The sequence below is a fragment of the Eptesicus fuscus genome, chromosome 10 (genome assembly GCF_027574615.1).
Source record: "Eptesicus fuscus isolate TK198812 chromosome 10, DD_ASM_mEF_20220401, whole genome shotgun sequence".
NCBI classification, from domain to species: domain Eukaryota; kingdom Metazoa; phylum Chordata; class Mammalia; order Chiroptera; family Vespertilionidae; genus Eptesicus; species Eptesicus fuscus.
The window spans coordinates 86,860,639-86,888,022 of NC_072482.1; the positions used below are offsets into that span (position 1 = coordinate 86,860,639).

Here is a 27,384-nt window from a genome sequence, read left to right on the forward strand (position 1 = left end):
AAAAGGGGATCGTAACAATAAATACCACATAGAACTGTTGTGAGGCTTTAATGAGTTGACCTATATATACCAGTAAAGCCCTCAGACTAGTGCCTGGTATATGAAAAGCAATTAACATTAGTTATTACTACTGTTATCATATCTCATGCAGTGTAGCCACATAGTACCTTCCATCTGAGCAAAAACAATAATAGGTCCTTGCAACGATCATAATCTACTTCATAGCTTACCAACATGATAGGAAGAAAGGATGGGTAACTTTGTTAAGCCATGCTCTGAGTAAGGTTCCTTAACTGCCCCCAATTCCTGAGACTATTATTCAAGATAAATTTTATTTGCCTCTCATGTTACAATGTACCTTCCATCTGAACAATAAGTCCTTGTAATGATCATAATCTACTTCGCAGCTTGCCAACAAGATAGGAAGAGAGGATGGGTAGGTAACTTTGTGAAGTCATGATCCGAGTAAGGTTCCTTAACTGCCCCGAATTTCTGTGACTATTATTCAAGATAAATTATATTTGCCTCTCGTGTTATAATGAAGGTCAAGATTTGAACTAATATTGTTATGCTTTAACAATCTACAAAGGCAACTTGGGTATAACACAAAATCTCTCTCTCAGAGTCACACAAATTATTTTGGTGTCATGAGAAAACCATTAATTTCTTAATAATGTTTTCCGCCTAGTGGTAGCTTTGGTTTCTTAGCCTAGCTTATTAAAATATAAAAATGACCAATATTTCAAAGACATATTTTAACCAACGACTCTACTGTCTTAAGAGTCTAGAATTTAAGAAGTAACAATAATTCTTTTCTAGAAAAGAATAAATGTAGCCCAACCAGTGTAGTTCAGCAGTTTAGCATCAAGCCAGGAACCAGGGGGCCACCGGTTTGGTTCGATTCCCAGTCAGGGCACATGCCTGGTTGCAGGCTCGATCCCCCCCAGAGGGCATGCAGGAGGCAGCTGAACAATGATTCTTTCTCATCATTGATATTTCTACCTCTCTATCTCTCTCCCGTCCTCTCTCTCCAAAAAATCAATAATCTATAATAATAAAAGGGTAATATGCTAATTAACCAGATGTCTTCTGGATGTCATTCCAGATGTCCTTCCTGATGAAGCCAGGGCCAGAGGTAAGCCAGCCTGGGTCCTACACACCTGCGGGCGGTCAGAGGAGGGAAACATCTCAGGTCCCAGGTGCCTGCCAGTGACGGCCGGAAGAGGGAAGCCCGGGTCCTGGGTACCGGAGGGGTGCTGGCAGCCGGGGGAAGGAAGGCCTACTCTTGCACAAATTTTCATGCATCAGGCCTCTAGTGTATATATATATATATATATATATATATATATATATATATATATATATATACACACACACACACACACACACACATATACATACATATATATATATATTATACATATATTAAAATAATAAATGTGTATCTGACTGAATGATGTACGGTGGTGCTTTCAGTACCATCTCTGTTTCTGATTTCATGAATGCTAAGAGGTAAGCCCTGGGCTGCTATGGCCACAATTGATTTTCTCACTTGTGAAAAGAGAAGGATGATACATAACGTTTCATCTCTAGGCTTGATGAGTAGAGGGGTTATTATCAGGTTTCACAGAACAGCAAACACTTTGGGGAAAAAAAGTAACATATATATATATATATATATATATATATATATATGATAAAGTAATTTTACTTTCTGACATCAGATCATACTACTATATTTTATTCTACTAGAGAAACATAAGACGATTTATTTTCTTTTTATGAAACAACACAGGGACCTTGTAGTAAACAGACACCTTTAATGTTTGTTTCTTCTTCCTCATCACCTTCAGCTTTGCCCAATGCACAGACCCCTTCCCCTGTCCCAACACTGAAGTGACCAAGTCATGACCATAGAGACTGAGAAAAATATTCGAGGTATTGGAGACTCCATGGAACATTCATTCCCCTTGTGGTGAGTCCTACTTCTTCATGGAGACAATTGGGGTCTCTTGATGCTTTTATTTTTTTTTTTTCATCCAGGGGAGGAAAGCGAGGGACAGAATTTGTGGGAGAGAAGGCAGAGAAGGGTCTCTTCTTTCATCGTAAAATGTTCCTTGTAAAAAATATGATATACACACACACACACATATAAAATATATCCAGTGCAATTGCAATTGTTGTGCCAAACACTGGGAAGTGCCACCTTGGTCGATGTATTTCTGGAGTTTTAAACAGTTGTCCTACAACAGCTGCATTTCAATAAGACTTGGGCAGGTGGCTCCAGATGATCCACTTGCCACTCATATGCAGGCTGAGGCTTCCATGTTCACAATCCAAAGGAAAAAAAGTGTGTCTTTGTGCCTGGAGTCAGGGTTGTAGGGGGGAGTGGGAAGGAAGGGAGCTGGAGGCTTCCGAGGTGAGGAAGAATGATGGGCTTCTTTTTACTTCTCTACCACAGTCTTCAATGCAAATACAAATACATTTTAAATCTGAGGATATTGACATCAGTAGTGCTATGCTCACACTACGTAATGAAATAATTCACATCAGCATAGAAAATATTCACACCAAAAAGTCCTTTTGTCTTTCCCTTCTTCCAAGAAAACGTACGCTATCATATCACCTAAGTGATCTCACCGCAGACATTTCCGGGGATTTGCCCAAAGTCATTAAACATAATTCAGAGTCTTTGGATCTGCTCTTTTGGCAGAAGGAATTCTTTTTAGACGAAATTTCTGAGGCGTGTGATTTGGTTTTCCCGACACAGGGAGAGAAGTTCCAAGTCTCTGCCTTTCCCCGTGTCCTCATCCTTGGAGTGAGAGGCACAGATGCTGAGCCTTCTGGCTGGTCAGAAGGGAAAGGGAAGGGGGAGCCCTGGGTCAGCAGGTCAGCTCAGGAGGGATGCACCACAGAGGGAATAGCGACGAGCTGCAAACCAAGATCAGAAGCCGTTACAAACCCACTCCATTCAGCTCTGAGTGTCACCGAGCGCGCTAGGCAGAGACCTATGGGGAAGAAGGTGGGCTGTCTAAAACCAGTACAGATCCTTGCTTTTGTCCTGAGGCTGCAAACCTGAAAGCAGAGAGAAAATAAAAGAGAGACAGAGGGAGAAGAGAAAGAGGGGGGGGGGGGGGGAGGGGAGGCACAAGAGAGTTAAGGAAAGAGAAAGAGAAAGACAAACACCACTGTTTTACTGTGGAAGTCACAGAATTTATCTAAAGGGCATGAATGAAAGTAAAAGCAAAAGCCAACAGAGATGCCAAATCTTCACCTGAGGGAAGGGGGAGTGGGCAAAACTACAAGCCAGTGATTGTATTTATAACTGTTTTTTTTTTTTTTTTGTTTTTTGTTTTTTTACCTTTCAAATTCAACTCTTCAAGCCGGAAACATTGTCACTCTTGTTAAGTTTTATGTTTTTAAGAGATTTGCTTAATTTGGCAATTAAGTTGATATTAATCATACATTTCTTTCCTTATAACTGTCACTCCCCCTGCCCCCCTGCGCCCCCAAGCTGCAGAGGATTTTAAACTGCACCCTTCGCAGGTGCTCTACATCAGCACTGTCCAATACAACACATGGGGACCACAGGCATAATTCTAAATTTTCTAACGGCCACATTGAAAAAAAAAGTATAAAGAAACAGGTGAGACTTCGTCTTAGTGATATATTTTACTTAACCTAATATAGTCAATATGCAATGTGATGAAAATAACTCAACATGCACTCAATATAAAAATATTAGTGAGATAAATTTTACTTTCTTTTCTTTTCTTTTCTTTCTTTTTTTTTTTTTTGTACAAAGTTTTGAAATCCATTGTGTATTATAGACTTCAAGCACATCCCAGTTCCGCCTGGCCACATTTTTTAAGTGCTCAACATACACGTGGCTAGCGGCTACAGAACTGAACAGCGTGGAACTAGAACCTTTCCAACAAATTGTATTTTTTAAAAAAATCCTCTGTAACATCTACCAGCTAGGTGGGTAGGGCAGGGTCCTTCTTTCCCATTCTGCCCCCACTGAGGACCCAGGGCCACCTGTCTCCCGAAACACAGCCCCTCCATGCAGACCTGCAGACCACAGTGTCACTGAGGTCTCCAAGGAGAACTATAGGGGGTCCCGCGCTCAGCCCAGGGTGGGGCACAGGGCAGGAGGGGCCTGGGTGAGCCAAGCTCGCTCCCCGGCTTACCTGAGTCCACGCTGAGGCCCAGACCCTGGGCCACGTCTCCTGCGGGGCTAGCGAAGGGTCCCCCGGGCGCGGCCCACGAGGCGCCGGTCGGCTCGCCCTTGGCCGAGAGCTCGCAGGGGGGGCTGCCAGGCGTGGGTGCCGGGGCGAGCGCGAGGCGGGCGGGGCGCCCGGAGGCTGCGGGCATCAGCAGCGGCCCGTAGCGCGGGTCGAAGTGCGGCGCGTAGACCTCGTGCACCGCGGCGGGCCGCGGGTAGGCGGTGGCCTGCGCGCCCAGGGCGCCGCCCAGCGCGTAGGGGTGGTGCGGGTGCGCCTGGTGCGGGTGCGGGTGCGGGTGCGCGTGGTGCGGGTGCGCGTGGTGCCAGGGCTCCGCGGCGCCCTGGTGCAGGTGGCTGTGCAGGGCGGCTGGCGAGTAGGGGTCGGCGGCGGCGAAGGGCAGCTCCGAGTGCGCGGCGGCCAGCGGGCTGCTCAGCGGCGCGGGCACCGGCGCCTGGTACGCGCTGTTCCAGAAGGAGGCGGGGAAGCTGCGCTGGCTCATCGGGTAGGAGCCGTCTGCGGGCCGGCGAGCCGGAGGGGAGGGAGGGGTGAAAAAGAGCTCGTCAACTCCGGGAAACGCGATCGCGGGCCCCCGAAGGCCTCGGGGAGAGCTGAGGGCGCAGGGCCCGCCAGTGGCCGGAAAGCGGCGGCTGGGGGCGGGTCGCAGCCTAGCCTTTGGGGCGGCGCCTTCCAAAGGGGGCTGTAGCCTGTGAATTCAAGGTACGGGCTCCGAAAAACGGGGAAACCCTATGGGGTGCAGGTCCGCTCCCTCAGTTTTGCAGACCCGGGGGGATGGCGGGGAGCGAAAGAGAGGAGAGACCTCCTCCCCAAGCCCCCAGTTTCGGGGCGCAGGCGGTTTCCCCTAACTCCTCCAGAGCCGCCTCCCCGGCCTCGGGGCAGACGCGGCTTCCCTATTCCAATCCGCTGCCTCTCAAGCTGGAGATTCGTCTTCCCGCTCTTGGTCGGCCGCCTAGCCATCTCACTGCCCCTCTCGCGTTTCAGCCTCCCTTGTTCTTGAAAATGCGTCTCTGATAGACTAGAAGTCCATAGACATATTTCGAAGTCTTGCTATTATTAGCCTCCTTTCTAGAAACCTTCTTTCAGATATTTTTTTTCCCAAGAACTCGAGCAGAACAGTAAACTAGACACACTAAAAGGGCAGCTGTCTTAGTTGCACAAAGGGACGCGAAGGGAAAGGTCTTTTAAGTTTTAATGAACAAACTTTGTGCATCAAAGGGTGGATGCCACTCTTATAATTTATTATTAGTATTGTTATTATGGTTACTGTCAGCATCACTGTTGATCCCTAGAGTCTGGGAGCATTTTAAGAGAACAGCATTTAGATCAAATGTGTTGCCTACGGTTAGGAGGGAGGGAAAGAGACATTGAACCCAAGAGGCCTTTAATGAGCACCTCTGGGGAACGCATCTGTACACATTCTAGAGAATTTAAAATACATTCCAAGTAATGAACAGTCTTCCTCTTAAAGATATTTAGGCACCTGAATAATAAAAAGAATGTTCTGTATTCAAAACGAATATTTTTGGAGCTTGTCTAGGCAAGGCTTTTACAAACTTTCAGACTCAAGGGGAGGAAAAAAAAAGGAGGGTAAGAGTTGTCATTTCCCCCAAAATGTAATATTTGTTTTCCTTTTTACAACAAAGTCCTGATTTCTCAGTTTGGTACATGTTAAAAACTAAGCTTGGTGAGAAAGCTTACCGAATAGTTAACTGTACCCTTGTCTGGGTAATAAGGGAGGTTGAGATTTCAGAATAGAGGGGAAATGTAGTTGACTTGTCCAAGAAAGCATTGTCCCAGACTAGATAAAGCAGTGCTTTCTGGGAAGGGTAGAACAATAAAGAGATGTTTTGGCTGGACCTACATACTCATTTCCTTGCTACTTTATTTGCTTATTGAAAGATGCTTTCTGCTTCAAGAATTCCCAAGTAATTGAAACCTGAGAAAAAGGCACAGGTAGGTCTTAGGAGACATTCTTCAGCACATTTTGCTGGCAGTGGGGCCTAAGACTTTTTATTCTGGGCCAATTTTCAGAAACTGGGTAAGGGCCCTGAAAACCTCCCGTTTCCACGGGGCATTTACATACATTTTCTGTTTGTCTTAGGACCATCTCCAGGGATAGTTAGGAGGGCAAGTATTATTCTAATTTTAGAGACCAGTAAAGAGAGTGACCTCAAAGAGGTTAAGAGACTTGCCCAAGGTCATATTGCTAGGAAGCCGGTGGAACCAACGCGCCGGCGCAGGCCTCCCAAATCCAAGGCCGGTGCTTTTTCTAGGTCAATGCTCTGCTCTTCTCTGCCTCCCGGAGGAGAGATCTTATGCCTGCGCCTATTCCTCCTTCGCTTTCCTCACCCATCTCCAAATGCCCCTCCTCCCTGCTCCTCTGACACCTCGTAATCTCTCAGCTGCATCTCCTGGAGCCCCTCTAGGGGGACGGACCCCAGGCTGAGAGGGCTCTCTCCAGGCCCTGCCATACTCACCCCGCCAGGGCCCGGAGCTCCTCGGTGCTTTGCTGCTGGTACAGCTCGGGGAGTAGCTGCTGGGCTGGCTCAGGGCCCTGCTGAAGTGCTCGTCCACCACGGAGCTGATGTCCCCCTGGAAGTAGGTGAAGAGGACGCAGCGGGAGTTGATGTACTCGGCCTCTGGTGGGCGCTCTTTCTCCGGGCTGCCTTCCTCCTCCTTTATGCTGGCGGGCGTTTGGCTGGAAAACGAGGAGCTGCCGCTGCTGTTACTCGGGCTGGCGTTGCACTCTTGGGCTTCCTGCATTTTGGAGTAATAAGCTAGTTTCTGCTCAAAGAGAGAAAGAATAGAGGAGTCAGTTTCAAAAGAGATGGCAGGTTGGGTTCAGACGACATGTCCTCGTCCTCCTCGCATCCCTAACTAAGGTTTCCAGGGGGGACTGGCATTGGTGCCTCAGCGCGGTGCTCATGGATGCGGGCTGCACAACCTGCCCCGAGAAGCAGGTTGCCCTCCCTGGTCTTTCTGTCTCCCGGCTTTGCTGCCAGGCCGCAGGCAGAACTCAGGGTGAAGGTTGTGGAAGACGCCTGAGTAACCAGGTGATGAGCCGAGTTTGACCACAGAGCCAGGCTCGAGGCGGGAATACAGGGGTGGGCAAAAGCAGGCTTACATAATACAAATAAATAATACAACAATCATTAAATAATAATGCAAGAACAAGCTCTGTGTTTCCCGTACTCGCGACTGTAAACCTACTTTTGCTTGCCCCTGTGTGCGTTTTTCAAAACCAGCCTCCATGCATAAAGGGCACCCGGTCCAGTGAGGGCCCAATTGCTCCCTGCCTGGGCATCCAGGGCAGAGACACAAGAGGCGGGATGAAGCATCCTCATGACGGAACATGACAACCCCCTCCACACACCCAGGCTGCAGAGGAAGCCCCGCCGCGGAATGGAAGGTTTGACATAGTTCCACTTAGGAAAGAATCACGTGGGTGGACGGGTGAATGACATCCTGACACGGGCCGTTGTCATACGCGCGAGTGGGTATTTGTTTGGTGGCCCATATACTTTCCATTTAAGAGTCTGTCTCAGTTTTTAAAGAGATCTTCCTTTGGTAGTAAAGAAAAACCAGTGGGTTAGGAGAATTTCCAGCCTCGCCATCTCTGGGCACACTGAGGAAACGAGTAATAAAAGGGAGCCGCGGAAAACCTTGGCCGGGAGGCTCTGTCCGTAGTGACTATCTGATAGTGATTTTAAAAGATGAAGTGCAACTGCTATACACATTTTCTTAGAAATGAGCAATGGACTGGATGTAACGTGAAAGCATTCTGCAGGCAGAGATGGCCAGGCCATGCAAAAATGAACAGGGATCTCCATGCAATAGATTGGTCCAGGGCCAGGGAGGAGAAAGGAACAGACAGACAGAAAACCACCCCACCATCTCCTCTTTGCCATAGTTCCAGCCTGGGAAGGAGCTGGGTTCAGACGCTGAAGTCAAAAGAGCCATTTAGCAATATCACTACTTCCACCACATTCCCGCTTGGCTCACAATGAGGGGCTCTGATGAGTCCTAACATTAACATGGAGACTAAACAACCTCCTGGCTGGGCTGTGAGAAGAGGAGGAGGAGGGAAAAAGCAAAAGCCGGATAGATATTGAATTTGCAAGCAGAATTGGGGAAAGCGTGGACTCTGTCCCACACTGGGGTGTATTTCAATTCCCCCAAAGCCGGAGTCTAGGCCCTCACTTTCCAACCTGGTCAGGCCTCCCACGAGCCCCAGGATGTGATGTTGGCCTTTTCCTGGACTACTGTCCTCAGTTTTCCCTTCTTCAGCTGGGGAAACAGAGGGGACTGTTCACCAGACACAGCCCTGAGAACAGACAAACAGGAGTAACTAAAGGAAACGTGAGTTTGCAGAACCGGGGTTAAGTGGTCTCACTAAAAGTGGGTTTGTTGATGGCAGGGCAGCCCAATTCAGCGACTCCATCTCCGGAAAGGTAAAGTATTATCTATGAAGCTTGCCTCTGCCCAAGTCAATTGTACCCCAGTAATATCCCCCAAAACTTTGCAAAGCAAAGATGATAAGACCAATGCTTTTGCTGTGGTGCTCTCTGTAACGAATTCTCTGGTTCTGAAATTAATTGGCTTGATTGTCTGAGAATTGAAACGGGAAAAAACCATGCCTTCTATAAGTTTGCAGGGATGAGAACGAGGGTCTTTGCATCTCCAACAGAAAGACAGAAACAGGCTTTTGCTTTTGTCGGGAACAAAGTTCGGTTTTCCGCGGGCAAGCTTTGCTCCCATCTCCCTGCACCCGCGCTGGGCTCAGACGAATCTGGAGCCCAACAGACGCCCCGAAAACAATCCAGCAGGCGCCATCCTCCTCTGCTGATTCCCGGCAAACCCGGGACACGCATTAGCGGGGCTTAGTTGCCTTCCGAGACGGCAAACGAAAGGGGTTAGCGCAATCTACCGGGTAGCAGCGCGGGCGATCCCGGCATCCGGGCGGCGCCTGCCGCTGGTCGCACGCCCGGACCCGAGCGGAGGCGCCCTGGACCTCGGGGTTCAGCCCTCGGCGTTTGCAGAATCCCGGGCGTCCCCGAGGTCCCGGCGCCGTAGCAGGCACGTACCTGGTGGTAGGGGGTGTAGGCGGTGGCGAAGTAAGGCTGGTGAGGACCGTAGACTTGGTACATAACATCCAGACAGCTCATGGCTCTCCGCGGCGGAGCCGGCTTAGAGTTTTACCATCCACGCGGGGTCGGCGGAGCGCAGGGATGCTGCCTGGGCGGCCCTGGGACCCCAGCTCCGGGGTCATGGGCGGAGGAGCGAGGGGCCGTGCGCTCCGCGGCTCGGGATCCCGCTCGCACGCTCCGCTCCCGCCCCTGCAATTCCAGCCGCCGCCGCGCTCGCTCCGGGACAGAAGCGCCGGGGCTCCGGCTAGTGGGCATTTAAACCCACGCCGTCAAGCGGGCGTGCTGACGCCACTCGGAGGCCACGGAGGGGAGGGGAGGATGGAGGGCGGGGACCGGGGGGCCAATGGAGAGGGAAGGACGAGGACCCGAGGAGATGCGGGGGTGTTTCCCCGGGCTCCCCTGGGGCCAAGGGTGCGGCGAACTGCGCAGCCTGGGTCTGGAGCCCGGAGGCTTGGTGCCTGGAGGTGCAGGGATTCCAGCCCGGCTAAAGCGGGAGAGCCCGGGGGACAGAGGAAGTGGGGAGGCGGGAAGGAGGGTTCTTACATTTGAAAAGGGAGAGAAAGTGGATGCGTGGTGGGGAGAGCGCCGGCCCCACTCGGGGCCAGGGGAGTGTGTGCGCGCCGGGGGGCGCGCGGCGGGGCGCAGGCGTTGCTCCGGGCTCGGGGTGCTGTGCTAGCCGCTCCCCCTAGGAATTCCCTAGGAGATCCCGGGCCCCGCAGGCTGGGTGTCTGAGGGGTCCGGGCCCTTCTCCCGGGCGCGGAGGAGCGCGCTCAGCGGGGAATGGCAGTGACTGGAGCCTGAACCCTGTCCTGCCCCACCGGCGCGCACCTGAGCCACCCGCCGCCAGCTCCCACAACTCGACTCCGCTCCGGGGGCCGGGCCCCTCCTACCCCTCGGGAGTCCGATCCCGCCCCTTTCTCTTGGATGAGCTCCACCCGAACCCGCTAGGTTCGCGCGGCTCACGCCCCGCCTCCGGCTCCTGCGGTGCGAGATGCTTTCGAGGAGTCCCGGAGGCCTTACCCAGCCCCCGGCCGCCTCGCGTGTCTTCCGACGGCGTCCGGCACAGTTTCGGCCACTTTGAGACAAGAGCTCGTCAGCTGCTAGGAGTTACCCTGGTTCGTGCACGGAGGTCAGAGAGGTCTCCCGCTGCCTCTTCTGCCCTTTATGCAGAAGCTGCGATTTTGTTTCCTTTCAGAGAGGGGGGGGGGGGGGGGGTGCACCTTGGAAGACACGCATCGCCACGCTCTTCCCTGCCCTGGGAGCATTCCTGGCTCCCACCTGCTTCCTGCGACTCTAGATGCTCTCCATCCTCCCCAAGCACCACTGCACACACCCAGCCCCCGGGGAGGGCTGGTCACGAGTTTAGGAATAAACTGAGCAAGGCTCTCCGATGCTGGTCAGGTGGCAGACGGGTGTTTCCGGAATAGTGGTGGCCAGACTTGGGGGGGCGGGGGCGGGGGGTTGGGGGGCAGAGTTTGGAAGCATTGAGGGCCCAGACCCAGGGAAGAGGCAGTATGGATTACTGATGCCAGCCAACTCCAGTTATTCTCGAATTTAAACGCAACAAAAAGTCTGACGTCGGTTCTCAGGCTCTAAGCCTGCGAACGAATGCACACGCGTAGAAGTATATTGTTTCTAAAATAGGATTATCTTAAGTAAATGGTTTTGGGGTGGAGTTTTTGGTTTTGCCCGAATTATACACGGGCAATGGCTCCATGTCTCCAATTCCATTTCTAAATGGTGAGCCCGCCTGGGCGATTGGAGAGGTTCTTTAATTAACTGTAATGTTATCTATTCGAAAGAAAATTAAAATAATAAAAAAATAAATAAAGGCACCCCTTAATCCAGTTTTACTGAGCCTCTTATTTTAGAAGCGAGGCTGAGCTCTGCTGGTTTCTGGAGCCTCTCGCTCTAGACGTGGTACACCCGTTTTGCTGGGCGGGGGGGGGGGGGAGGCCTACTGCACCCCCCCCCCCCCCCCGCGCAGGCCGGAGCCAGGTCTCAGGTGCTGCAGGACCCAGGTGCCCAGGCTGCCGCGCCCAGGACAGGTCACCGCGAGTAGGCGCGGCCCCCGCGGGGGCCACACTCCCCCCTTGCGCTCAGGTCGGGCTGTCAGTCCCTGGACAGAGGGGCTCCACCTGGGGCTCCCCCTGGAGGGACGTCTCCGGGCGCCGCAGCCCGGCCTCCGCAGCGTGGTGGCAGGTGACCCGCAAAGCTGCGCGGAGAGGGAGCGCCGGCCGTGTGCACGTCTAGCCGTCGGATGCTGGGCTGTGGTCCTCACCGGCCAGAGCCACCGCCTGTCCCTTAGACCCCCTCGCCTGGACATTTTTGTTTACCTTTGGCCGTGCCACTAGAAGAACTCTGATTTTCCCACAAAGTCGGGGGGCAATGAGGACAAGGACTATAGGAGCAGCGATTTCCCACGTTTGGAACGAAGGAAATGGAGAGACTATGGCTCCAGGTGCCTAAGGCTGCTTTTGGCTCCCATTTCTCAGCCTCTGGTACTGGAAACCCGTTTTCCAAAGCCTCGCCGAAGCCGAAGCCGAGGAAGGTGTTGACTGTCTGCACGGGAGTTGGAAGGAGCACAGGGGATGGGGTGGGCATCCGCCTTGAACCCAGGCAGGAAAGCCTTTTGCTCTCACTAACTCCAAGTGAAGGGAGGAAAGAAACGGTCCGCAGTTTTAAAACATGCCCATGATTGGAGCGTGTTCAGCCCCTTCTGTAGCTCCGAAATGCTGTCATTCACAGGAGGGCGGTACTTCTCCATTTGATGAGCTCCCCTCTTGCTTCTACGCTGAAGTGGAAAATAAAACACCTCTCAATTCAAACCTCCTCCAGCCATTCAAAACACCAGGTCACCAACACCTCACCCAAGTCAGGTTTGGGTTCAGACCCTTGCGAAGGGGCTACGGGATAAAGGAAAAACTGGGGGAGAGTCTCTCCCTGCCTCTCACCTAGTTATTTTAGAAGAGACTGCAAACCAAACAGTTAAACTTCCTGAAACTGGGGTCTAGTGGACAAAGGTACCAACACCCCCAGGAAGATGAACGAACCGATTGCATCTAATCGAATTTCCTTTTAACTTCCTAAATGGGCAGAGACGAGATCAAAACTTCTTCTAGAAATGAATCCAGTTTATGAAGCTTCATAGCAATTTATTGAGCTGCCAGTAGGGAGTTCGCCATATGAAAATTAAGTTAATCCCACCAAAATTTCCTCTTAGTACCCTAGTTGTAGTGTGCAATTCTAAGACTATCTAGAACTGTGAAAAGAAAAGTTACTTTTACTCTCAAAGTTCACACATGACGTTAAATTACTTTGGAATGAATACATTACCTTCTGCATTTTTCTGTCTGCCTTGCCACCTTGTTCTGAAAACTGCCAAGAAGCAGCTTGGGAAAGATGTGAGAATAGAACTGATTTGGAGAACTGACCTGCAGCCAGCCCAGGCCCTCCCATTTATTTAGATCATTGAGTTTTGGCATTTTATGCTGCCTTATTCTGCTAAGCAAATGGGATGGACACAATCATACTCTCATAGACTTTTATATGCCTAAGCCCATTTTGCCTGTTTTACAGAGCAGAGATGTGTTTGGATTTTGAAGAGTAGCTGACAAGATTTTGTGGATTCAAACTATTAATAGTATTAGTTGAAAATATGTCTGCAAAAGCCATCTTTTTTAGGCACGGCTTGTCACTTAGCAATGATACTCTAGTAATTAATGGAGAGGCTGGATGGTGATTTTATTTTAAAGGAATCAAAAAGAGAAATTCCTGTACTCTGAAACCTCACTAAAACATTCAGCGGAGGAACTCCAGTTTGACTTAGTGAAAAACCAAGGAGAAGAAGATTCAATTATTTTCATACAAACTTAGAGTAGTTCTTACCAGTGTTTTCAAGTGAAAATCCTCCATGGTCTGGCCTGATGAAGAGTTGAGACTGCTTTGTAATTATTGATATATATTTGATTATTATAAGAATGTTAAACTTTTCCTCCTTTATATTTTAAAGATATTTTATGTCAAGTACATCATCTTCAGCGTAGGTGAAATAATCACAACTTTCTGAATTTAATTTTCTCTTGAATTCATGCTGACATTAATGGCCAGTTCTAAGAATGGAAATGTATTTAATACCATATTTATCTTTCAGAAATGCTATTTTTAATGAGTCTCTATGAAATGCATAGTATAAAGACATTACTATACAAATTAATTCATATGACCCACACTTTTAGAAATGATAACAAGTGCTGAAATAAAGATTGGGAATAGATGTGTATAAAATATTTTGGTTTGTTCGATTTTTTACAAGGGAGGAAAAGTTAGAAATTTACATTCTCTGATATTTACTTGGACACAAAGAGTTAAGTCAAAAAGCATGTATCAATTATTTATTAATGGGAAGAAGTTGTTTTTCATCTTTACCTGGCTAGAAAACTCACTTTACTTGCCTTACATTTCTGACAATGGTGAAAAAAAAATTTTTTTTTACACACTCTGTCTGACAGCCTTGAAATTAGCATATGTATGAACCGCCTTTAGAAAGATAACTAGAGGGATCTGCAGGTTCAGAACTTGGAAGTGGACTGGAGGATTTAAACTGTTGGCTTAGCTATTTGACAGTATTGTTGTTGATCCATTCCCCAAGTTTTGTTTATAAATGCCATTTCAGCAGGATGCTGAGGGGATTAGAAGGAGGCCACAGCAGTCACAGAGGTGAGATATCCATCTGAGGGTGACGTCCTGTCATGTGCTTCAGGAGTTCTTGAAACAGCTCCTTAGAAACGCTCGTAGGAAGTTCCTCTCGGCATGTGTGGAGGAATTTTTAGCACTGACTGGTAGACTGGCATGGTGTGTCTTTAATTTCTTCGGTAATTGTGACTGATTTTTAAGCAAATTTCATGATGACGTAAATAAATTTGATTATGCGTTAAGTAAAAACATGTAGTCTGAGATTCAGTGGTGCATCAGAACACTTAGCCTAGCAGACCCCAAAGCCGAACACACCTTTAATTTTGTCCTTTACAGGATAAATACTATGCATCATATTGTAAGGGGAAATCCAGTTATTAACTATGAAATTTAAACTTCATCGGCTATTTTTTTTATGAGAGGCATGGGTCAATCAATTGTAAAATAATCCAAAAATTTTTTTAAAAATTTAAAAAGTTTAAAATTTTGAAATGTAGAATTACAAAAATAGCATATCATTTTATGTGCCTCATGCACAATATTGCCACACAGTGAGTGCAGGTGGAGAGTTGGTAGTTCTCCAGATAATTTGGAATGAAAGCCACCTAACTAACCATGTAAGAAATCAAACTGAAAAAAATCCAGGTCTCAAAGTGGCTTTCACCAGGAAACTTCTTTTCATATTAGTAAATTAATGCTTATGCTCCTAAGCACAGCTAATTCTTTTAAAAAATATATTTTTATTGATTTCAGAGAGGAAGGGAAAGGGAGACAGAGATAGAAACATCAATGATGAGAGAGGATCACTGATGGGCTGCCTCCTGCACGCCCCCAACTAGGGATTGATCCTGCAACCCGGGCATGTGCCCTTGACCAGAATCGAACCCAGGACCCATCAGTCCCCAGGCCCACGCTCTAACCACTGAGCCAAACCGGCTAGGGCCACAGCTAATTCTTTCTCCAAACATGTGTACTCAGAATATGGTCATGACCTCAGTAATGTCTGTTGATGGTTGTAAATATTTTAAGAAGAGAGTGATTCTGAAATGGTTCAAAACAGACACACATTGTCATCCCTTAGCTTTCTTTTTATCTCTGGGAATTCAATGGCAACATAAAGGTGAAGCCCGAATCTGCATCAGTGTATACAGAACTTTGTTCCTGGGCATGTGGGGGCGTCGCTACTGCAAGGCACTACGCTTTACTCCTTCGGGTAAACTTTTGTGTAATGCAGCATGATCACTCACACCATTACCAAACAACTGCTGTTGGAAAGATAGGCTGTATCTGTGCATGTAAAATAAAGTGCTAAATGAAGGCAACTATACAAACAAGCTGGGAAGAAACAAAGGTTCCTTTTTCACCTTGGGTAGTAGATCTGTAAACTACAGAGAGTTATTTCAGTAGAAAGAAAATCCCAAATAATAGGTGTCGAAAAGAAGACACTTCCAAGCACATGCTGCCCAGGAGTTCTGCAGGCAAGCAGCTGGAGAGAAGCCCTGCCGTGTAGAATGGGAGGGGAAAGGTGGAAGGGGTGCTGCTGATTGCCACCTTTGAAGCACTTGAGGTGTGGTGGCAGACTTAATCCCCGAGTGCCCGTAGCTCTAAAGGTCACATACTTTGGGATCTCAGCCCGCTGGCCGCATTTCATGGGGCATTGCCTGCCTTCTCTGTGAAAGCAATACAGCCTCAGCCTGATGACATTTCTTAGCTGCTTTCTTAAGAATGGAGGCGGCTGAACGGAAGCAGTGATGACTGGATAGCAAGACTCCGGCTTCCGACTGCGGTGTGACTCTCAGTTTAGTTTGTTCATCTGCAGAAGAGGAAACTGGACGAGGTGATCGCAGTCTAAGGATACTCGTGGCCCAAACTCTGAAAACGCGTGTTAGATTTGAAAATAGTGTACAACTAACGTTTATAAACATTGCTGATATTATTTCCAACCTACGATCCTTCTTAACCCTTTGCACTCGCTCGCTTTTTTTCTTGATTCCTGCTACCGGTGCAAAAGGTTAAAGGATAGCACATTATAAATTTTACCTGAAAATAAATAATTTTGTGTTCCCAAATTCTTAAAGGTTGGACAGAATTAGCACTTTGTATATTTTTTTGTTAAATCTTTCTAACAGCCCTATTATCATATGCATTTTATATATCAGGGAGCTGATGTTTAGGAGTTCAATAATCCTTCTGGGGTCACAGAGCCAATAGTGGGAGAACCAGTACACATATTTGCATTTTACTGATTCCACAGCCTCTTCTCTAATAGCTGGCTAGCATAGTTTCCCACTCTAAGTCACGAGAAGGATTTATTTGGATCTAGGTTTTGCCTAGGGAATTGCTCCACAAATGCTCAGTTAAGATCTTAATGGTTGTATAATGTTCCAATATTAACTTAGCAGGGCCTGGGATTTAAGCATCTATTAATAGCTTATATCTTGATAAACAGTAAATTGTACAAATAACTTTGATTTGGTATTAACCAGATTGCAGCAGGTTTATCATAGCCACATGGTGTTTTGTTTTGGGTATTATTTTCTTCTATGTGTAATAAGTATATTCTCATTACAGTCTGACAGTAAGAAACCAAATTTATAAATTGCCTTTACTACATGAAATTAGAGGCCACTGGCCATTTTCCCTAGATTTATTTGGAAATAGATATTCTTATCTATATGTATAAAAAGCCAGTGACCAGAACGCCATAACAATTGGAATGACTGGTTGCTATGACACCCACTGTGGACAGTGAACTGGCCCGATTGGGGGGGTGGGGCCGGCCAACCTCCCGCAGCCCCTCTCCCCAGCTGGCCCCACCCCTGATTGCCCCCTACCCCAATAGGGGGTGGGGCTGGCAGCCAACCTCCTGCAGCCCCTCCCCCAGGCTTGATGAACTCCCCCACCCCATTTGGGGGTGGGGCCAGTTAGCCCACTGCCTACAGCCCCTCCCCACAGCTGGCCCTGCCCTGATCAGCTGACCAGGGGTGGGCCAGCCAGCCAACCTCCCACCGCCGTCTCCTCCTCCCGACAGGCCTGGCCCTAATCCACCAATTGGGGCCAGGCTGGCCAGACCCCACCCATGCATGAATTCGTGCACTGGGCCTTTAGTATTTTATAAACAATAATGTGGCTCAGAGTCCCATTGGATAAATGTACAATTCATAACCTAAGTCCTGACCACTGCAGAAATGGAGAACACATCTATAAAATTCACATTTTATAGAGTAAGAAAAGTATCTATTTTTGTAAATTAAGCATTTCCTTGTCTATTTCCCCTGGTTTTATCATATGTAATGGACATTCTTTAAAAATATATTGTTTAGTTTTCTGTGTTTATGAGCTTCATGTAAATTAATTCATACTACATATATTCTTCTGTGGCCTACTTCTTTTTCTAAAATTTATCTTTTTGCTATTCATTAATGTTGATATGTAAAGCTGTAGTCTATTTATTTTCTGCTGTGTACACTGCTGTATAATGATCTGCTGTAGAGAATAAAAATAGTTTATTCTGTTATTAATGAGTATTTGAGTTGTTTACAATATTTTTATATTGAAAAAATACAGCTATGAATATGGCTACTGGTATAAACAAGAATTTTTCTAAAGAAATACATAGGAATGAAATGGCTAGTTATAGGGTTTATGTATGCTTAACTTTACTAATTAATGCCAAAATGTTTATGTTATTGATTATACCCATTTATACTCACACCAATGGGGGATGAGAGAGTTCTAGTGTCTAAACATTCTGGCTAGCTCTTGGTCTTATCAATTTTCAAATCGGCCAATATGTTCCCCCTTTATTATTTTCTAAATGATTTTGTGTGTGATGGAATATTCTAGCAAATCTTGTTTGCAGAGGTTAACACAAAACCCCTGAACCTGTTCCTGGAGTTCTTTTAAAAGACACTGTATATCCTTGTTAATGAAAATTTAAATATCTTCATCTTGAAAAGATTAGAGTTTGGGAAAATTACAGCAGCAAAGTATCCACATGGGTTGGATCTGGTATTGTTTATCTTTTTCTTGCATGTGTTATCTAGATTCTTCTTTATGATGAAAGTAATTCACATCTGTGCTTTGGGGTAATGCACATTTGTATATGAAGTCTAATAAAAGTTGGATACAGAAAAAAAGGGAGATAGTAATTCACCATCTCCTGACTGGTCAATCGTCTTGGAAAGTATCCAGCAATTTGAAAAAAAGAAAAAAAAAAGTTTGCCTGTTAAAATTTGGGGATTTCCTTGCAGGGGAGGATGGGTAGACTTGCAAGCTCTTTGGGAAAGTAGCGTGGGGAAGTAACAATCACACCTCAACTCTTCTGTTTCTCAGCTGCTGGAAAAGGAAGCGTAGGTAATCAAATACATTTTGCTCTGAAAGTCAGGGAGCACAGAGAATAATTATCTTCTTCAGGAACAAGAGTTCTTTGTTTAACTGTTGCATGGTTGAAACCTACGGTTGTTAAATCGGGTCACCATACCAATTTATTCCAATGGATTATCACGGCAACTGACTCTGGGCACATTTTCCATAAAACCTTTATTATAAAGGGTTAGCTCCTTCACAACTGCCAGGAGATTAGGTTACTGTTTGTAGTAACTGTTCATTTATGTTATTCAGTCCCATAACAAGGACTTCCAAAACATCTCACTTAACGTATCCCATTTCTACATCACCAAGGTAGGCTTCAAGTGAAACGCCTCTCTAGTCTGCCTTAAAGTTGAGACACAAGTGCCCTTCCGAATTTAAATGGGGGGGGAATAAATAAGTGAACCACACCAGAGTGACCTCACTTACCTTTGCATTTCCAGCCTAACTGCTGAGGTTTACCAGGAGAGTCTGAGATACATCAAGTACTCAACACTTACTCTTGACTTGTAACTTGCAGTTACAATGTAAATAAATTTCACAGGTGCTGAGTGAGGTGTCAAAAATGGAAGACACAATAAGTGGGAGAAAAATCACCAATCAAGTTGACAACAAATAAAAAATATGCGTGACACCATATATTATCTGATTTAAAGTAGACAAAATAAATAACAACTGGAATTAAGTATTATTGCACATGTTTAGGCATTCTATGGATGGATTGATGGTGTTTGGATGAGTAATAGCATAGCAAAATATGACCAAACATAGTCTTCTTGCTTTCATTTTAGCAAAATGGCTAATTATGTTGTCATGAAGATATTAACAAAATTTTCTTTCTATAAAAAATAATGTCCAACTAAACCACTTTCTTGGAAGCACTGTAGTTTTTTGATAGTTATTAATTTTAATTTGGAGAAACATTGCTCTCCTGAGGCAGTAGTGACAGGAATTGCCAATAAGTTTCTTAAAGGAGTAATTACATTTAGAAATAAACCATGAATTTTACAAATCAGGTTCAAGCATTGTTATGGTTTAGCGTATGAGAAATTACCTTTGTTTCAGAAAATATCACATTTTAATTTCATCCTATAAATTGTTAACAAAATTCACTATCTCTATAAGCAATATCTAAAGTACATTCTTAAGTTTGTTTCTTTAAAAAATTTTAATATATATATATTCCAAAGAAAAAATAATAGTATATTGATCAACTATAATTTAATCTCCATGGGCCAGGAAATAGTCTATATGGAAATTCACTTAAGGATTATTTTTATGTGACCCAACTTCACAGTCAGGTGAACTTATTTCCCCGTGTTTTAATTGACTTATAGTTTATTGGAATATTATTTTTATAGCGTATTTTTTATATCCTTAATTTAAACACTGTCTTTAAATTTTTTAAAAGTTTAAAAAAATGTTCCTACAATTTGCAATTGCTAAAGTTCTATCTGTTGGCTTTTGGCAAATTTGCTAACATTATTAATAGCAAGCAACAGTTTCATAGCAATACCAGTAACTGTGGCTACTACAAGTTCAAAATTAATTTCATTTCCTGCCAATGTCCATAATTCACTCTCCGAGGATCTTCTGTGGTTTGGCTTAACACTGTGCATCTCATAGCTGGACTAAATTAAATTTAATTGCTTTACAAACACTTAGTCAGGATTCCCTGGTCATGTGTCCAAGAATGGTTTTAAAGTTACATTTGATATGTTTCATAGAGATATTCTATCTTTGAGTGGGTCCAGAATACATTGCATGTAATTTTTTAATTGTTACCCAAAAGTCATTATTATCTGCACAGTTGAGGCCATGTCTCTTAGTAAGAAATTCAAAGTATGTAGTGTACTTGGCAGAGAGAATACTTTCTGGTTTTTAGCTAAAAATGTGGCTTGTAAACTTTTTCCTTCACCAACAACATTAAGCTTCCCCTCTAAAACTTTTAAATTTAATATCTAAAATTTAAAGTTATTGTTTCAATCTTCACATAAGTCAAAACCTTTACTTTTTACAACTCATTAAATTGTGATACCCTTATTTTTTCTTCTAACAGTTCAACAATATACAAATTTAATGATAATTTTTCAACATGGCTTTTATTTCTGCTATAATTTAGTTGGACTGAGTAACACTTGCTTTTATAAATTGTATCTATGGTAATTTTCTTTCATTTTATTATTCATTAAATTAATAATCTCACTTTGAATTCTCCACACTAGACAGTGATTCTTTGTTTTTTTTAAAATATATTTTATTGATTTTTTTTTTACAGAGAGGAAGGGAGAGGGACAGAGAGCCAGAAACGTCGATGAGAGAGAAACATCGACCAGCTGCCTCCTGCACATCCCCCACTGGGGACGTGCCCGCAACCAATGTACATGCCCTTGACCGGAATCGAACCCGGGACCCTTCAGTCCGCAGACCGACGCTCTATCCACTGAGCCAAACCGGCTTTGGCTGATTCTTTGTTTTAATATTGGTTTTTTTTTCCATCTATCTTAAATGTTTGGCCATTCTAGTTCAAATTTAGATATAATTTCTCTTAAATCTAGAAAATGTCTACTATCAACTCCTGTCTATTCCTTAATAAGAGAGTAAATGATACAACTGGTTCAATATATTTTATAGTTTATTTGTATTCACAGGAAGTGACTGATTCAGGGCTATAGCTTTTTATTTTTCCCTACTTTTTTTTCTACTCCTTCCTCTTTTTTTGTTGCAGTTCTTGCAATTTAAGAAGAAAATGGATTTGCGGGTGGAAGACAAGTCTGTCCTGGTATCATCTTAGGGAAAGATGGACACTTTCACCGATTTTCTAGTAGAAAGAATAATTAGGATCTTAATTATTGAAATTTCCATTTTTACACATTCATAGTGGTCTTATCCCATCCTTAATCTTTCTGCAAGCTATCTAAAAAAGATCAAGAATTGTTATTTTTCTGTCTTACCTGATGTGCTTTGTGGATTGTTTTTGTTGGCATCATGCACTCTAGGATTATGAATTAAAGCTTGCTAAGCATTACTCTGAGGGCTTGTGAAAATGCATCCAAGATTCAGTGCCTAATCCAAATCTCTTAATTGGTGTGAAATGTTCAAGCAGCAAAAAGATTGCTTCAAAATAATGAGATACAGGTTAGTCATGCTGTTTTACTTACAATATAGTCATTTTTCTTGCATGTTTTTGAGGAGATGGGAAAAGATTTATCATATATTTCATTTGTATAAAAAGAGTAAAAGGACAAAGAAAAGGGCATTTAAAAGCTTGTATCCTGAGGAAGAGAAACTGAAACATGTGCTTTATGGGAAGTTGACAATAGTTAGAGAATGGCTAACTTTCTGCTCTGAATATGCTCTGCCATATCTAAATGTTTTCCCACAGAAATTCTACTCTTAAATGTTAAGAATTGTTTTCCATGGGCTAGCAAAGTGAATCACATTGCTTTTGACAACACACACACACACACACACACACACACTCCACTCTACCTTTCAGATCTCAGCATAAATAAACAGACTTACTTTATCAGTTACTTTGTCCCTATTTCAGTTCCCAGGGATTTGAGAAAATGACAGCAAAGCTCAAATGAGAGGGGATGTTCTTCATAACAGGACTGAGATTATTCAAATTATCCAGTTTGGGAGCCATTGATCTGGTGAATGGAAAGATGAGAATTTTATTACGCACAACACATCCACACTGGTGGCCTGGATGTAACTTCTTCAGGGAAATGACATCATGGCAGAAACAGACTCCAGACAAACTTCCCAGGTGCTGTATATTTTATCTTCCCCCTGCTCTGGATCACAGCTGACCGGTGTTACTTGAGTTGTGGACAGGGCTAATGTAATGTGAGCCATCCACGAGGGTGGAAAGAGCCCCGGACTTGGAAACAGCATGTGAGGTCAAGTTCCACCTTGGCCTCTTATCAGCTCTCCTACCTGGGGCTGCTCACATCTTCTTTGACCTTTTGTGTTTCGTCTCTAAAATGGGCACAATACCACATTGTTCTCATTTTCTAGGGTTTCAGATGAAGTCATGAAAGTAAAACGTCTTAGTAAGTGTTGTGCATGGTTCTGAGGAAGCTACTATTACTATTATTATCACTACTAGTGGCCCTGAGCATGAATCCGTGTGCCAGTAGCTCTCTGCAGGGCCTGGCCGCTCCACACCCGCTGCCCAGAGGCTCTCCTCAGCCCAGAGGCCCATCCTCGGCCGGGCACAGAACACTTGTCTCTTCGCTGCAGCAACGAAGCAAGCATTCCACCAAGCTGCTCATGCTGCCCACTCTCAGGGGCCACCGCCCCCCCCCCCCCCCCCCCCGCCCACGGCCCCCCGCAGGATTAGGGAACTCCAGCGGGGCTGAGGGGACTGGGTGCCACCATCTTGTGGCTATGGGTGCCGCCATGTTGGAGTGACAGTTAATTTGTATATTACCCTTTTATTAGATAGGATTAGTATACATAAGATGTTTGAGAAACAGGACATAAAAATAATGATAAGGGTAGCCAGGAAAGGCACACACATCCTAAGTGCAGAGAGAACTGGATCATGTTGAAAGTGTTTGAAGAAGCATTGAACGATTACTTCTCTCATCATTTTTTCCTCACTCTCTCTGAATGCCATTCATGGCTTCTAGGGACCCATGGCTCCTTGCTGGGCTCCCTGAATTAATCTCAACACAATGAGGAAACTGAATCTCTTCGGAGCTGCCACATTGTTTTTTCTTTCTCAAGACATTCCTATCACTCTCCCAACATTTGCACTATGCAAGGATGCTGAAACCTTGGACTCCCCCAGCGAAGGCATGGGGAAAGTGGCTGCACACTGAAAAATGCAAGGCATCTGGAAAGAGTGCCCGGAGGCTGAAATGTGCTCCAGTGACCAACTGGCTGACTGTATCCTGTTCTCTCATTCTTTTATTCCCTCCAGACATCCTTGGTTTCTTTTCCAGCCCTGAGTAGTAATGACTTCTTCATCTGGCATAGCCACTGAAGAGAGAGCGTGAGGGCCTTCCCAGCCATGGCCTGTTTCTATTGGCCAGGAAAGATGATGGACAAGCAGCAGATGCTGCTGTCAGGCCAGCTCCATTGCTCAGTCTCTGGAGATTATTGATACTCATTAGAGGCCAGTCAGCTGTTCAGTCGAGGAGTCCCAGGGTCAATATAGCTTCTAAATCCAGGAGTATTGGAGCTCCTAGAAGGCAGTCACTCCTTACAGCACTATGCACAGAATACTAATATCCAGGTAGTCATCACTTCAAAACTTGAGGCTAAATATGCCACCCCTCAAATCTGCACTCAGAAAATCAGCTGTATAAAATCCACTGATCTCTCCGTTCCTGAGAAGTCCTAGTACCATTGGAATGTTGCCTCTTTCCTGTTCCATTTACTCCTTATCACCTTGGGCTGTTTCCAGTTTCAGTGACTGCAGAGTTCCTAAAACACTTCTGGCAAGTGTTGCAAACTTCAATTTGTGAAACGCTAGTCAAGATTAGTGTTGACCCGGCTCTAGGAGGCCTAGTCAAACCCTTTCCATTTTGCCCACTTTTCTCTCAGGAACTAAGGCTGGCTTACTGCTTGTCAGTGAGCACACAAATCCCTAACATGCCTATAGCACTAGTTTGTGCTCTGTGGTTATAAGTTCAGGGCAAAGGTGGTGGGGCTGGACACTTTTATTTTATGAACCAAACACTCCTAAATTCAGTTCATGTGTAAGTGCACAAGATGCTGGCCCCTATGTGGGCTCTTTAGCACACAGCCGAGTGGTTTCTTATGCATGTCAGTCAATGATCGCTGTAGAGTGAAGGTGGAACCTGGGACTGGTTGAGGCAGCAGCTGCTGCCATCCATCACTTTCTCCCTGGCCAATAAGAAGAGGGCAGGACCAGCTTAGGGGCCGGATAAGCTGACTGCTCACTGACAAATGAAGAAATCATTACTCAGGTTTGCAAGGGAAACCCAGCAATGCCATAATAAAACATATGAATATGACAGTGCTCCTCTGATAGGTCAACTACTTTTCAGATTCAGAAATATTGTGTCTGTTTACAGTGTGTCAGTGCATAGTGATTCCTTATTATCTGATGGCATGGTTTAGGGTCAGTATGTTATTTTGAGAAAAATGACATAACTCACAGAGTTGTCTAAATATAGCCTTATTGTTGAGGATTTGAGAGATGAAACATAAATTGCTTCAAATGAAACCTGACTGGTAACAATAGCGAATCCTAGAGGGAGCTCTGGAAAACTGTGCAAAACTTAGGGGAGGGAGCTGGGTCTGGTATACTTCTTTACTGAACCATCTTTGGGTGCAGGATGCCACTAAAGCTGTAAGGTATGCACAGGAGAGAGAGTCACTAGCATCAAAGAGAAGCTGAATCCTGGCTGTCCATGGTAGGCCAAGACGAATGGTGGGAGATGCTACATCAGAATTCTACTAACTGATAACAATAAGGATGATAGGATATTAAAATAACAGAGGTAAGGTGGTGTCACTTAACCACCAGATGCAAGATAGGTTGCAGAGGAGGCTGACCTACAGAGACCTGTGAAGATGGTTACTAGAGCATCATGTTCCAGGAGCTAGGTACTTGGGTGGCCACCACTGGTATTGCTCAATCTGTAAAAAATAAATCAAGGATGGGTGATCAGGAAGTGGAGGGAAAGTGCCCCAATAAAAAAATCAAGAAGCTTTTGCCCAGTTTCTGACCATGAGTTCGTTTTCAGACCTGGAATCTGTTAGATTGAAGGAATGGTCAAGAGGAAAGTCTGAAACATTATAGCAAATGGTTCCTCACCCTTTCCTCAAAGGCACCGATGGCCATTCAGTCATGTCATCATACAATGGGGAAAGGGAAATATGTACATTTCCCAAGAGTTGTTGGACAGATGCTCTCCGTGACATGGAAGCATGGAGCAGACTGACAGATTTCAGAGGGACGGAGGGAGCGGGGTGGGAAGAGATTAACCAAAGAACTTATATGCATAACTCATGGAAAAAGACAATAGGGCAGAGAAGCAGGGGAGCAGGGTGGAGGGAGTCAATGGGGTAAAAAGGAGGACATCTGTAATACTTTCAACAATAAATCTTATTTCCAAAAAAATATCCATTGATATGAGGAAATGCTGGTTATATAATCTTAAGTGAAAAAGCCAGGCATATAACTCCCTGCATCTATATATAGCTATATCTGCATACAAATGCACATACATGTGCTATATATAGGGTGTCCCCAAAAATGTATACGCACGCTTTGAATAATTACAGACAGTCCTTATTAAAATACATTTTATTTTCAAAATCGAGCTATCAGCTGTTAAAGTGTGTATATACAAGTAATCCCAATTTTGTAAAAGACAAAGGAATTCTAGGAATATAAGAAACTTGGAAGGAAATGACTATGATGTTAAAGGTAGTTGTCTCTTTAGTGGCTCACACCTCAGAGGAGGGGTGTCATTTCTTCAGGTTCTCATTTGAACAGAGTACCTCCCTAAAACAGAATCTCACCCACTGCCTGTGGTCACCTCTCGGACCCTGCCAAGGTCCCACTGCTGTCAGCTGCACCTGTGTGAGTGAGGGAAGTCCCTGATGGGTGAGGAGAGAAGAGGGGGGAGGAAGCCGAGCAGAGTGGGATGGATGATGGCGATGCTTCTCTGGGCCAGCATAGATCAGCAGCAATAATGATGACACAGTGAACTGTGGGATCCAGCATGTAAGAAAATGATCTTCTAAGGACCCCACAGGTTCCGTGAGAATGGAGGAGTTAAGAGAAATGAAGAGAGGGTACGTACTTCGATACGTGGCTTAGGGAGCTGGATATTTTCACAACGTTCAGTCCTCCTTTCAAAAGACCAACCAGGCATCCTCTGCCTCTGCTTCGTCCTTCAGATCCTTCTGTGTGGCCCCACTGCCTTCCCTGCGCAGGACACACACATGCCTTTCAATGCCGCCCGCTCCTCGCAGCCCACGCTTGCCAGCCCGCCTTTAATCTCCTGCGCCCAGCACCCTGCACACCCAGCGCTCCACACATTCCACCGGGTCCGTCCACAGCTCCCGGGGCTCTTTCATCATCGGGAGACCAGACGCTTGTTGCTAAGCAGAGTATACAGGGCACAACTGCAGCCAACTGTTTAACTCCAGCTAAGTCACGGTATTTCTCAGTTTGCCTGGATTATCAGTGGGGGAAGCAATGATTTTCCAGTTTACCACAAAAGTTGATGTCGTTGGTGACCTGTTATAAAAATGAGAGTTATGTTCTATGACTTGAATTTTACTCGAACCGCAGGAAGCGAGCATTGGGGCAGTTTATGTGATTTGTGGCAAAGCTCTGCCAGGAAATAAGAAGGCACAGAATAAGTAGATGGCATTGAATCTGTCTTGGGCAGTAAAACAACATTTTTGGACTGGGATGTGTATGTTTGCATTGCGGAATTTATGACCTTTGACACACGGAAGTCACTTGAAATTGAATAGAGCTAAAGTAAAATTTTGGCTTCATTTTGTACTAGCGCTGTGTTTTGTGGTCAATCTTTTCACTTTTCTGAGCCTCAGTCTCCGCATCTGTAAAATGGAGGTAATCACAGTTACTGTGGAAGTAAAGGAGGACATGCATGTAAAGGAGGACATGCATGTAAAGGAGGACATGCATGTAAAGGGCTTCTCGGTGTCTGCTGCCAGGTCATCACTCAGCAAATGTGAGCATCCTCCCACCAATAAATTTGGACTTGAATGTGTAGTTAAACTTTGTTTTAATCTTGGAAAGTGTTAAACTGGTCAATGGTCATGTCTTAAAGAATAATACCACAAGGATCGGTACAATGGGAAACGGGTCATTTGAAACCTTCTGTTCTAAAATAGTTTCTGACTTGCTCAAACTCATAGTAACTACCAAGGCCTGGTTAAATAATGCAACAGGTCCCATT

The 27,384-nt window shown here is 45.3% G+C and overlaps 1 protein-coding gene across 2 annotated transcripts; it reads right to left on the bottom strand.

Moving 5' to 3' along the window:
- Positions 1 to 1,731: 1,731 nt before the first annotated feature.
- VGLL2 (vestigial like family member 2) lies at positions 1,732 to 9,602 on the bottom strand. 2 transcript variants are annotated; one of them, XM_054722135.1, is made up of 4 exons: positions 9,329 to 9,602; positions 6,722 to 7,028; positions 4,191 to 4,739; positions 1,732 to 2,931 (listed from the first exon to the last, which is right to left on the bottom strand). In XM_054722135.1, exons 1-4 carry the CDS (start codon positions 9,407 to 9,409, stop codon positions 2,891 to 2,893), a joined length of 978 nt encoding a protein of 325 aa, XP_054578110.1. In that variant the 5' UTR covers positions 9,410 to 9,602; the 3' UTR covers positions 1,732 to 2,890. The 2 variants fall into 2 exon arrangements, with proteins under 2 accessions (XP_054578110.1, XP_054578109.1); XM_054722134.1 differs by having other exon boundaries at positions 2,865 to 3,075.
- Between the last annotated feature and the right edge of the window lie 17,782 nt (positions 9,603 to 27,384).